General features: G+C 41.9%; 1 protein-coding gene across 1 annotated transcript in view; it reads left to right on the top strand.

Annotated features, from left to right (window-relative positions):
• Positions 1 to 12244, top strand: part of FBXO3 (F-box protein 3) — a 17235-nt gene that overhangs the window by 1247 nt on the left and 3744 nt on the right. The window contains exons 2-10 of the mRNA XM_072422099.1: positions 5184 to 5273; positions 6006 to 6163; positions 6651 to 6765; positions 7175 to 7379; positions 7793 to 7838; positions 8859 to 8943; positions 9354 to 9476; positions 10882 to 10997; positions 11436 to 11626. Coding sequence (XP_072278200.1) covers positions 5184 to 5273; positions 6006 to 6163; positions 6651 to 6765; positions 7175 to 7379; positions 7793 to 7838; positions 8859 to 8943; positions 9354 to 9476; positions 10882 to 10997; positions 11436 to 11626 — 1129 coding nt within the window. The remainder of the gene's footprint in view (positions 1 to 5183; positions 5274 to 6005; positions 6164 to 6650; positions 6766 to 7174; positions 7380 to 7792; positions 7839 to 8858; positions 8944 to 9353; positions 9477 to 10881; positions 10998 to 11435; positions 11627 to 12244) is intronic.

Here is a 12244-nt window from a genome sequence, read left to right as displayed (position 1 = left end):
GGGATATTGTCTCTGGTGCCCCCCCGGCCCCTTTTGGCTGTAGCTGTATTTGGGTGGTTAGTGATGATTTGGGTCACAATACAGGAGCTGCCACCTTCCTACATCTTCTTCCCAACCAGCTTAAAAAAATTCTGGGTTGGACACTGGTCTCCCTCTTCCTAGGTCTGCTGACCCCCCATATCTTAGTGTATTGTACTCCCTCTCGCCCTATTATTTTTGGGTCTTTAGTTTGCTGTCTCCCCCACCAATTGTTGCTGGGTTTATTGTATCCCATTCTTTGTGAAAGACACACCCTGCATGTATTGCACCATGGCATATCACCACTTTCTTTTTGGTCTTTTTATATACATCGCTACCTAATATGTTGGTGCTATATAGAAACTATTAAATATTATTAGGGGTCTTGTATCCCCACTTATGACTTGGTGTGTTTTACCCCTCATTAGCATTAGTGCCTTGTTCCACTTTGTGTTTTCCTATTGGCCCCACAGCCCACCTTCCATTTCAAACTTGCCGTGGGGCCCCAGGGTTCCTCCAGAGCTTGCTAGGGTTTCCTTCAGCATTTTGTACCTCTCAGAACACTTTAGGTGACACCAATTGGCTATCTGTAAGGGTGCCACTTTTCCCAATATCCAGCAATGTAAGAGACATTCTTCCCACTGACCACCATGCTAATATACTGTGATCTGTAGATACAGTGATTATAGGAAGGGTTCCCTGAAAACCTGAAAGGTATTTCAAAGCTTCCCCATGTTAAAAAGGTCAGCAAACACTGCTGTAAGACTTGGTACACACAGGACAATTTTTATTCTGATCCAATCACGGATCTGATAAAACGATTGGCTCTGAGCAGCAGGCAAATCATAAGAATTTTTTTTTTTTTGGGATTAGATGTGAGCATGTCAGATGTGTTGTAAATATCAATAGAAAGCCATCTGTAAGATCTGATCCAGCGCTCCTATCAGACCACCAATGGAAGGGCGGAATATTACACATGTGTGTGCAATGGTTTGAGACTTCTGACCGAGCAATTGGGGAAATAATCGGGTTGGTTGAGCTGAAAGCCAATCTGCTTATGTGTAAATCTGCAACAAGTATTTAGCCTGAGATAGTTGCCTGGGAGAATCTTCCAGGTATGCATGTTATTTAAATGACATGATTCACCACCTTAGAATGTTTGGTGAAAGTCACCTTCACTGCTTTATCATCAATAAACCCTCTGTAGATGGGCAACATGGTGGCTCAGTGCTTAGAACTCTGACCTTTGCAGCACTGGGTCCCAGGTTGGAATCTCGGCCAGCACACTATCTGCATGGAGTTTGCAGGATCTCCCTGTGTTTGCGTGGGTTTCCTCCGGGTACTCCCTCATTCCAAAAACATGCAGTTAGGTTAATTGGCTTCACCCTAAAGTTGACCTTAGACTGTATTAATGACTTATGACTATGGTAGGGACATTAGGTTGTGAATACCTTTGAAGGACAGCTAGTCACATGACTATAGACTTTGTACAGCGCTGTGTAATATGTTGGCGCTATATATGTATTGTCTAGTAATAATAGATTGTATACAAACCGCACAAATCTGTATATGGAAATTTCTGCTTTTTGTGTCTGGGATTCTGCTGAGTTTTATAGACCTGCAGCCCTCTGTCGTGATTTTGCAAAACATAAAATATTTGCATATTGTCCAGGCTGAGCATGTGAATTTACCACCGCACCCTGTGCACTCAAATTATCAGGAGAATGCACCATTGTTGTGCAATTTCTATTGCCCCAGGGAAGCTGTGATGTCTCCTCCAACAACATGACCTGATGGGAGTAATTTAAGCCCACCTTTTTCACAATTAGGGCAATGGGGGTCTGGGAGACCAATGGTCCTTCCATTTGGATACAGCTTGACTTCTCTGAATGCTTATTTGGCTTGCAAAAAAAAAAAACATATACAGTGTCCTCCCCCTAGACCTTTTTAGCTGGGCGTGCCACCCAGTACTTTTCAGTAACCACACAGCTGTTTTTGGGTGGTTACAGAAATCTTGGGTGACTACACGGGGGCTGCCATCCACCTACAGCTTCTTGGCAGATCTTGCAAGAAAATCTCTTATTAAATACAAAAACATGCAGTTAGGTTATTTGGATTCCCCCCAAAGCTGACCTTAGACTATGGTAGGGACATTAAATTGTGAGCCCTTTTGAGTGAGCGTTAGTAACATGACTATGGACTTTGTACAGCGCTGCATAATATGTTGGCGCTTTAAAAATACTAGGTAATAATAAAAGCCGTATTTCTCCAATAATTAGCAGTTTGCATGCAGTTGTGGTTTAAAATAACAAGTGTGTATTTTGTGTTATGTAACACTGCAGATGCTGTTTGCATGCAGAGAGTTGGTGCGGTGCAGGCAGATAAACTCACAATGTGAATATCATCACGGAGGCACCTCCAGGGCTCGTTATCTTTTAGGGACAGATCCTCAAAAAAAGTAAACAGGTTCTGTCCAGGCCCCTCCTTCACTTCTATGCCGAGATATCCCAACACAGACTGGCACAAAGTTCACTAGCCATGCCTCTGTTGGCATCATGCCAGCCTGTGGCAGCTGTGATTGCTTGGCATTAGGAAATGTCAATAAAATATAATTGCCTTGGCGGTGCATAGCTACTGGCAGTTATTTTGTTTCATAACAAAACGCCCAAACTAATCTCTCCCTAACATATGTAAAATAAGTCTAAGCATTGGGTTGTTATGATTGTTAGCCAGAGGCTCCTAGCCGGTGTGTTGCAGCAGCATTGGTAATATTATTACACAGTAATTATATAGCACCAACATTTTATGCAGCTCTGTACAAAGCCCATAGTCATGTCCATAACTGTCCCTCAAAGGGGCTCACAGTCTAATGTCCCTACCATAGTCATATGTCTTTATTACAGTCTAAGGTCAATTTGGGGAGAAGCTAGTTATCCTAACTGCGTGTTTTTTGAATGTGGCAGGTAACCGAAGTACCTGGGGGAAACCCACACAAACAGAGGGAGAACCTGCAAACTTCATATAGTGTCCTGGCCGAGATTCGAACCTGGGACCCAGCACTGCAAAGGCCGTAGGAGTGCTAACCACTGAGCCACTTATGTCACAGCATCAGATTCCTGTCTGTTTATTCTGCCCTCTCCTTAGATCCTAGTTTGAAGCATGTCATCTCCTCCCAGGATACAAAAAAGTAGTCACGTGGGCCAATGTAACTTGATCACTATCAACCTTGCATAGGCTCCAACGCAGGGTTGAGACTGCTGAGGTCGTGGTATGGTTGAGTACTATATAGATGAGTTAGTAAGAGATTCATAGCAATATGACAGGGTCTGTTTAAAGCAGAAATAAATTAGGGGGAAGGTCCTTTATTGCAGAAGGGACAGGCGATGTCCCTCCTGCAATAAAATAAAGATGCCTGCCTGATTGCATTTTTTTTTTTATTTGCGCTCAGCACACCTGCCCCATCGCAGGCGCCGCCAGCTTGTTCCTTTCCTCTTCTGGACGTTGGATCTTTGACCGCCTTGACTGGTTTTCAGAAATGACAGTTCCACTTTACCTTTACAGGTGGAAGGCAGTTGATCCCTCCCTGATCTTGGTCCAATCAGCCCCGCACTGTCCATTTTTCTATGCAGCCAGGGTTAGACCCCCGATCTTGCTGGAGGAACGGGATGTCCGCAGCCAACATCAAAGGCCCCCTTGGAGGCTTGCTGTTGGCATCACGGTCTTCCCACTCCCCACCAACGTCCCATGAGATCACCCCTAACTATCCCAGAAGTTTTATTCTGTCCCATAGACAAATTGGAGGTCTTACTCCTCTATTAAGCCTACCGCTAACTCATTAAACTTCATAATTGGAACCCCCTGCAGAACTGATTGTTCAGTTTCCACAATGGAGCCTAATAATCTCCCTCCCTCCTAAACTGGGAATCCATCCTAAGTCAAGAACTGATCACACAGTCATTTTATTATTATTATACAGTATTTATATAGCGCCATCATATTACGCAGCGCTGTACATAGTCCATAGTCGTGTCACTAACTGTCCCTCAAAGGAGCTCACAATCTATTGTCCCTATCATAGTCATATGTCATTAAGTCTAAGGGAATTAGTCAATTGTTAGGGAGAAGCCAATTAACCTCACTGCATGTTTTTGGGATGTGGGAGGAAACCGGAGTACCCGGAGGAAACCAACGCAGACACTGGGAGAACCTGCAAACTCCATGCAGATAGTGTCCTGGCTGGGGATCGAACCTGGGACCTAGCGCTGCAAAGGCCGGAGTGCTAACCCCTGAGCCACCGTGCTGCCCATTTGTCATTTGTCTTTGATTGTTCACTCAAGAATGATCCCCATCCCATTATCATGAAAATCACAATTGTAGATTATGCTCAGCCACCCCTTACTGCCACACCTAGGTATCTAGCGCATCAAACATTTTCTTCATATATGACCCACAACCACTCGCTATCAATCCGAGTCTCAGAATCCCTTGAGGAAGCCACTGAGCGAAATGTGTCGGGGAAATAAGACAATTCTTGCCAACTATACTATGAGCCTATGTGATGTGTAATATTGGTTTTGTGATTATATGTTATATATGTCTACCTAGCATACTTGTGCTATGTCTAGCTAAAGTTCTGTAACTATTGCCAAAAAGAGCCGTCTTTTGTCTTCTCCTATATTCTTAGACTTCTATGTTCCAAATATGGGAGCTGACAATACTGCCCACCCATAGTAGTCGCCTGATTGTTAATGTAACCTGCTTTCGGTACTTTTTAAGAACAATTGTAAACTTTAGAAAATAAAAATAATAGATGACATGACAGCCAGGCAAATAGCATGTGCAGAACATGAAGCCAGCATTGACAATGTCCATATTCCTCTGCGTGAAGCCTCCCAGTAACCTCTTATTAAAAGTGTTACAGGAAGTCTTTCACTGGAGATAGGTACCAGGACCGCCATTCTTGCCCTTCTTTATAAATGAAACCTGGATGTTGGTCCAGAATCAATGCAGACAGAGTGCTGACTTCCTGTGTACTTGATTTTGGTAATTGAAGCTAGAGAAAGTCAGACCGCTAAGACAACATTATCTGTGAAACCCCACACATGATTGTCATGGCAGATTTCTTTCATAGTCTGTATATTAACTTGTATGCTTCTTCCTTGCAGCTGCAGTTTTGTTAACCGAAGGTTTAACCAGCTGTCCAACCATGATCCTTTGTGGAAGCGGCCCTGCCGGAAGTATTGGCCGGTGTCTGAGTAAGTTTGCTCTATACTTCTGTAATGTACACAGTTCTGTGAAATACATATTAATTTGGCTGTTTGTTATATAAAGGTTCTAGTAATATCTTAAATAATGTGAATAAAATAGCTATTTTATTCTGCAAGAAGTCTTGATATTAGTCTGGATGATTTTTTTTGCACTAGCTAAATTAAAGAGCTAATTCTGCTTCGGCAATATCACTGGATTTCTGTGCTTCTCTGCTCAGTGCAGTCAGATTGTGGCTAATGACTGGGACTGACTGGGACTTGCATAGTAGTGTACAGGAGTTTTCTCAAAGGATTGCAGTACCCATCCTCAGAACTGCTGTCAAGACTTCTAGTGGAAGTTCTGCAACTATGTCAGTGTTCTCCTTAGTCACTTTTAGCCGGTACATGACATTAGTACATGACTATGGACTTTGTACAGCGCTGTGTAATATTTTGGCACTCTATAAATGTGTAGTAGTAGTAATAATAATAATAATGCTCTGGCTGCAGCTTTAAATAATAAGATTCTCTCCGTGTGCAGTAAAATCAGAGCAAGCCAATTCAGTACAAGAGAGCAGCCTCTACAACTGTGCAAGGATGAATGTCAATTTTCTATTTACCAAATGCTGTAGCCATTCTTTCACCAAGCTTCTACTTTTTAAGAAAAAAAGTGAAATTGTTTAAAATGCTTTTAATTTTTTTTAGTTTGTAATTTTACTTAAATATTTTTTTCGTTCCAAGTCACAAGAAAAAGAACAGAAGCTGGAAGGCAACTTTTATGGAGTATTACATGGATATGGGGCGATACATCCATCACTATGCCAAGCTGAAGGCAGCCTGGGATTCCCTAAAGGAATATCTGATTGAAAACTGCCCAAGGATGATCAGTTCACTGAAAGGTATACCTCCAAGCTGTGTGATAGGGACGGAATTAAAATGTAGATTGGAGGAGAATCCAAAGGGAACACGGAGTATAACCAACACGTACGGCTATATAAATACCCAAATTTTATGCATATGCTGCAGGATTTTTTTATTGATGTTATTTTTTACTGATGTAAATTAACTACAAAATTTCAATGTAGGGATCACCTGGAGCAGATAGATGTTCCATTGTGGACTACAGAGGACTTGGAGGGCTGTGCTGGAACATAGAGAAAATTAGCACTTTTTAAAAACATTTTTAGATACTGAGTGGAAGAAAGAAAATGTAAAATATGTGCAAGGGCTTTAAGGCTTAAAATTCACTATTGAGCTCAAATAAGTGTCAGGAACGTAGACCAACAGTCATCCCTACACAGGCTACTATGTCACCTTTAATGTAAAGTGATTAATTATTTGTAATTTTTTGTTTCTTTCATTGACCTTATTGCATTGCTTTGGCAGTTGGTGTTCAGGAGGAAGATCTTGATGCCGTTGAAGAAAGGTTAGGCTGTAAATTGCCTGATGATTATCGTTGCTCTTTGCGAATTCATAACGGACAGAAGCTTGTGGTGCCTGGGTAAGTAATAGAGGATTTGGACAAGTTTCCTAATGACTTTTTTTAGCCAGTCGTGAGGAAGGCCAGCTCTGTCTAGTAAAGCTTTACTTTGTGTTGGCATTCTCAGCCCTTGATATTGCTTCATTATTGCTGCTAATGCGCTGACATTTTCTGAATGGCTGTGAAACCTACACTGCAGCAATGCATTTTGTTCCCCTTATTCTTGAGAGAATTTTCCTGGTCCTGGAGAATAGTTTCACTCCACAGAATGATGTAATTATTGGCTAGAATATCACTCAGATGATATATGGAAAGCCTGTAATTAGAGGAGATTGAGGGAGCTTTGAGCTTATTTATTGGATCTGATATATCTTGCAAGTTTTATAGACTGATCGATTATTTTGCTCAAATGTTCATGTTGGTGTTCCAGGCTGATGGGCAGCATGGCGCTGTCAAACCACTACCGGTCAGAAGATTTGCTGGACATTGACACGGCAGCAGGTGGATTTCAACGCAGAACGGGGCTCAACCAGTGCTTGCCAATTACTTTCTGTATCCACACAGGACTCAGCCAGTACTTAGCGCTGGCAGATGTGGAAGGGAGACATTGCAATGAAATCTTCTATCAGTGTCCGGTAAGAATTGTTTTCTTTAAATGAAGAGACAAAAAGTGTTCTGAAAGTTTAGGAATTAGGCTATGTACACACGTCGGACGATTCTGTGCTGATACAAGCTGTCTGGCTCGTCTTGGACGAGAATCTGATGTGTGCAGAGGTCGTCCTCCGTCATTCAAGGATCCATCCTGGCAGATCCATGAACAACAGAAGATGAATGACCACAAATGGAAGTAAAGAGAGGAGAGTGCAGCAGGGTGCCACTTGCTCGTTTGTCATTGGAAGTGATCGTTTCCAATGACAACAATGAGCGTGTGTACATAGCCTTTGGAATTAAACATAATTTGCATTGTATGTTGGGGTTGCTTGAAAAAGTGAAGCCATCATAAATCATCAATTCTGAAGTAAATTTTTGCTTGTGTTTTGTACTTTAGGACCAGACAGCACATAACCCAGCTGCCCTGGACATGTTCATCACTGGTAAGATATGCTGTTTCCGGTTCCTATTGGAAGAGCGTCTTATATAAAAAAAATAGTAGACAGTCAAAATATTCTTTTACCCTTAAGAAAGACACTTGGGCTCTATTTATACAACAGGACTTTGGTTCTCAAACATTTCCTGATCGGAGTCAATTGCTTCCATTGAAACACCTGGACCTGGAAGGTTCCTACGAGGGAATGTCTGATTCACATTTTCTAAATAGAGATTTGGAATCAACAAATTGTACTGACTCATCTTTTATTGGAGTAACTCTGTCCAAGATTTCAGTGTGAGCAGTGTCTCAAAGCAGATGACTGCTGCTCTGTTTCCTAGGCTTACCTATAGTGCCCTGCAATTCATTGTCATGTGTTAGCAGCAAAATATGATCCGAAGTACTGCAGAGCTGCATTCTGCAATATTATTTTGTAAGCTCAGGCTGACTTGGTGAAGCCTCCAACATGTGTGCCTGTGATTCCTTTTGCATTGACAGGGAGCGTGTTAGTCTTAAGCTTCCCACCACCATATGTGGATATATCATGTGTTTTTTTTGTTATTATCAGATAAACACGTTTAGATGTGTCTATTTTGGTCATTGCCAAATATTGTTTAATTTTTTAATCTTTTCTTTACCTGTGTATGATCTTGTTTTGTGATTTGCTTATTACCGTACTTTGATTATGTCTCTAATAATGACTCTTGGTGCTCTGTGATGATATCCCCTAGGGCACCCCCCACTCAACATTTTATTTTAATTGTGCTTTATTATACTTCAGTGGATTCTGCCTTGTTTTGTGAGTTCATAATGATGCTTTATAGTATATTATTCACTGCAGTTTTTATTGAACAAATCAAAACATCAGACACTCATTTAATTTGCCCGATTTGTCCTTCCTGTCAAGTACTGCGAATGACTCTCTCTTTCTTTTAAATGTGAGTATAGGAAAGGGTTAGGTAAATAAGCTCCCTGTTGATCTAATAATACTATCTGATGCCAATCTTGTCTGTTCTTTCCATGTCAGGTACCTCCTTTTCGCAGTGGTTCACTACCTATGTGCAGCGTGTGGTGTCATGTGACTACCCCATCATCAGGGACCAGATCTTCAGGTAGCGTGGACAGAATAGCTGATAGATAAGTGTGGAAAGGTTGCTTTTTTAGAAGAACACTGGTAAATATCACAGGTTTTATAGACCTTCCTATGGTCAAATCTGTGCCTGCTCCAGAATAGCATCATGATGCCATTTGATAACTATTAAAAAAAAAATTCTACTGACTGAAGAAATGAAATCTAGTACAGAAACTATACTAGGTTTGCCACCTAGATTTGAGTCCTGACCACAAGGGCTTGTCCAGACAAGGGTCTGGTGGAGGGAGGAGGCAATTTTGTGTTCAGTATCCATTATTCATGATGTATTTGGCATAAAGGTTTGGAAAAGCAGGATCTCCTGTACTTGAGAACAGACCTGTTCACACCTGTTGTTTGCAATCTTTTGTAAAGGTATTTTTTTCCTCACAGGTATGAACATGACAAGGACTGTGTGGCCACTACTGATGAGATCTCTGTGTCGGTCTCCACCTCCTTCCTTCCTGAGCTAAGCTCTATCCATCCACCGCACTTCTTCTTTACCTACAGAATCAAGTGAGTATGAACCGTGTTGATCAAAAATGAACTCAATAAGGCTGATTTAGTAAAGAAGTTCAAAATCTTCTCTCAGTATCTGGGTCAATATTCAGTTCGGTTATACAGTATTGTGAAAAGAAAAATTGGTCTTTGTAAACATACATTTGCTTTCTGTGGTCAGCTTATTCTGGGAAATGGCTTAATGTGTTGGGGGACTCTATGTTAAGGAGTTAATGGTAACATGAAAACTCTTGTATAGCCCTTTTTTTGCATTGCCAGCCCCTGTAAATTCACATCCTAGATGTCCTACTGCCTGTGAAATGTCCTAAAATACAACTTTAGGCATATGATAGATATTTAAAGGACTTGCAGAGAGCATAACAAACTAAGAATGTAATTTGAATGTTAAAAGAAATATCCATTTCCAATATTTGAATTTTCTACTTCAGTGGTCCCCATACTTTTGGAGCTCGTGTACCACTAAATCTATTGACTTCAGACGGTGCATGTGTGTTCAGCTGTGTGTCACTCAAAGGAGAAGAATCCTCCTCCATGTCATGATGCCAGAACCAGCCCACTCTACCATCGCAGGTCTGAGCTTGCGTTGGGAGAGTGGGTGGGTTGTGTGCAGAGACGCAACTCGCCCACCGCCCTGAGCCTGCGATGGAGAGGTGGTCCGCAGCTCTGGCCGGTATGCCCCTCAATGCGGAGGGTATGCGGGGTCCTTCTTCTGAACCCCCACTGGTGGGTTCACCGGCCCACCTCTCAGGCGGCAGTCAGGATATGCACATTCAATATTTTACATATTTCTTACTGTAAATAGGCTTTAAAATAAACTTAATTAATCTAGCTCAAATGTGAGTATTTAGAGGGAAAACATCATCTAGATGAGCCTAATAAACAAGTGAAGATCTGTTTTGTGGTGTTTACCTGTTTCAATTAAAAATCACTATAGGAGCGTTTGCCAGTTTATCTATAGCATTTATAGGGTAGCGAATTGTCTGCTTTTGCCATGTGAAAAAACGCTATCAGCTGCACTAAAATCACTTGAATGCCTTGAAAATGGCATACAACTGTTATATGTCGGCATTCTAAGTGTAATTAGAATTGGTCAGCACAGGAATCCTCACAATTACTGTAAAATACCTTTCCAAAATTCATAAATTTAACTTTTTCCTGAAGAGTGGGGAAGCTGCCATATTTCCACAGCTTCCACCGGTTCATAGATATGAAGGGAATCCTCACTGGGCTGTAGTAGTGAGCAGGATTTAGGAAGGAGTGGACAAGCTCTAACACTGCCATGTGTAGCATTTCATATCTGTGGCAGGTTTTCTTCCTAATAAAGGCTTTTTCAATTACATTCTGTTTTTATTAAATAAATTATCCTGTCTAGCAATAAATATGTCCTCTACCTTATTACCAGACTGCAAATGGCCAAAAATGCCTTACCGGGAAAAGCATGCCAGTTGGATAGCCGCTACTGGAGAATAACCAATGCCAAAGGGCACGTAGAAGAGGTGCAAGGACCAGGTGTAGTAGGTAAGGTTAAAGCTACATTGTGTGTCTGCAACTGTTTTAGATATGTGATACGGAAGTTCACTGTGCACAATATTTTAAAATGCACACAAATTTCTATAGTTAAAGTGACTCCATGCTTTTTCTATGCAGCAAAAATCAGGTGTAGAGTAAAGCCTGGCTGAAGAAGAGGTGGCTTTCTAAGTGTGTGCCAAAGTTGGTCATGTGATATCACATACATTGGATGCATGCATGGGGAAGGGTCTGTGTGTTCTGTGCTGCTCACCCGATTCAGTTGACGGCAGGGTTGCTATCAGGGATAATATCAGCAAAGACCCTTTAATTTTTACCTTGCATTTAAACCATTGTTTTAATGTTTTTTACTCGTTTTTTTTTTACTGAGCTCTGCCCTTTCTGCAAAAAGTAAATCTGATGCCTTTTTTTTTTTTTTTTCACCTGTAGGAGATTACCCCATCCTTAGACCAGGCCAGACATACGAGTATACAAGCTGCACAACATTCTCAACAACCACTGGCTACATGGAGGGCTATTACACATTCCACCGGCTAGACAAGATCAGCGAGGTCTTTAATGTAACCATTCCCCGCTTTCATATGAAATGCCCCACATTTCGAGTGTCTAACATTGCTACAGTAAGTATGTAGTGTCACCGCACACTTTACAACAGTGGTCACCAATCTTTCTGATAGCAGAGCCTGGTTAAATAGAATGCATTTTGCCATTCCTGGGAGGGGTGGGGGGAACGGATGTCACAACAACTTGTGCCTGAATATATGATGACCTTTTACAGCAATCATCACCCCCAGTATATGTACAGCCTATACTGCTTTGCTATTCCCAGCAGCTCAGCCACCTATCAGCCCACTAGCTGAGAATAGTAGAGCAGTGTAAGGGAGCTGGTTTGCTGACATGTGGCAGAGCTGCTGAAAATGGCAGAGACGTGTAAGCCTTACATACATTGCTCTGCCATTCTCAGTAGCTCCTGCCTTTTGTCATCACACTGGCAGTAGCTGCAGCGTAGGCAGGGCCACCGGTGTTTTTGCTGCCTCCTGTCATCCCCAACTCACTGGCCACAGACTGGCACTGGTCCTCCGGCCTGGGGTTGGGGACCTCTGCTTTAGAAGACCTTGTGTATTTACAATTTTAATTGAAATGTGGTTGTCCAACTGGACCTGATAAGCACTAACTTCCTCCTTTTTGTTGTGGGTCAGGAGTATACCCTGATATTAGAACATACGGTAGGAGTTGCG

Source organism: Pyxicephalus adspersus, chromosome 9, assembly GCF_032062135.1.
Source record: "Pyxicephalus adspersus chromosome 9, UCB_Pads_2.0, whole genome shotgun sequence".
Taxonomy (NCBI): Eukaryota; Metazoa; Chordata; class Amphibia; order Anura; family Pyxicephalidae; genus Pyxicephalus; species Pyxicephalus adspersus.
Note: the sequence above shows the minus strand (reverse complement) of the source record. Positions and strands in the feature narration are given on the sequence as shown.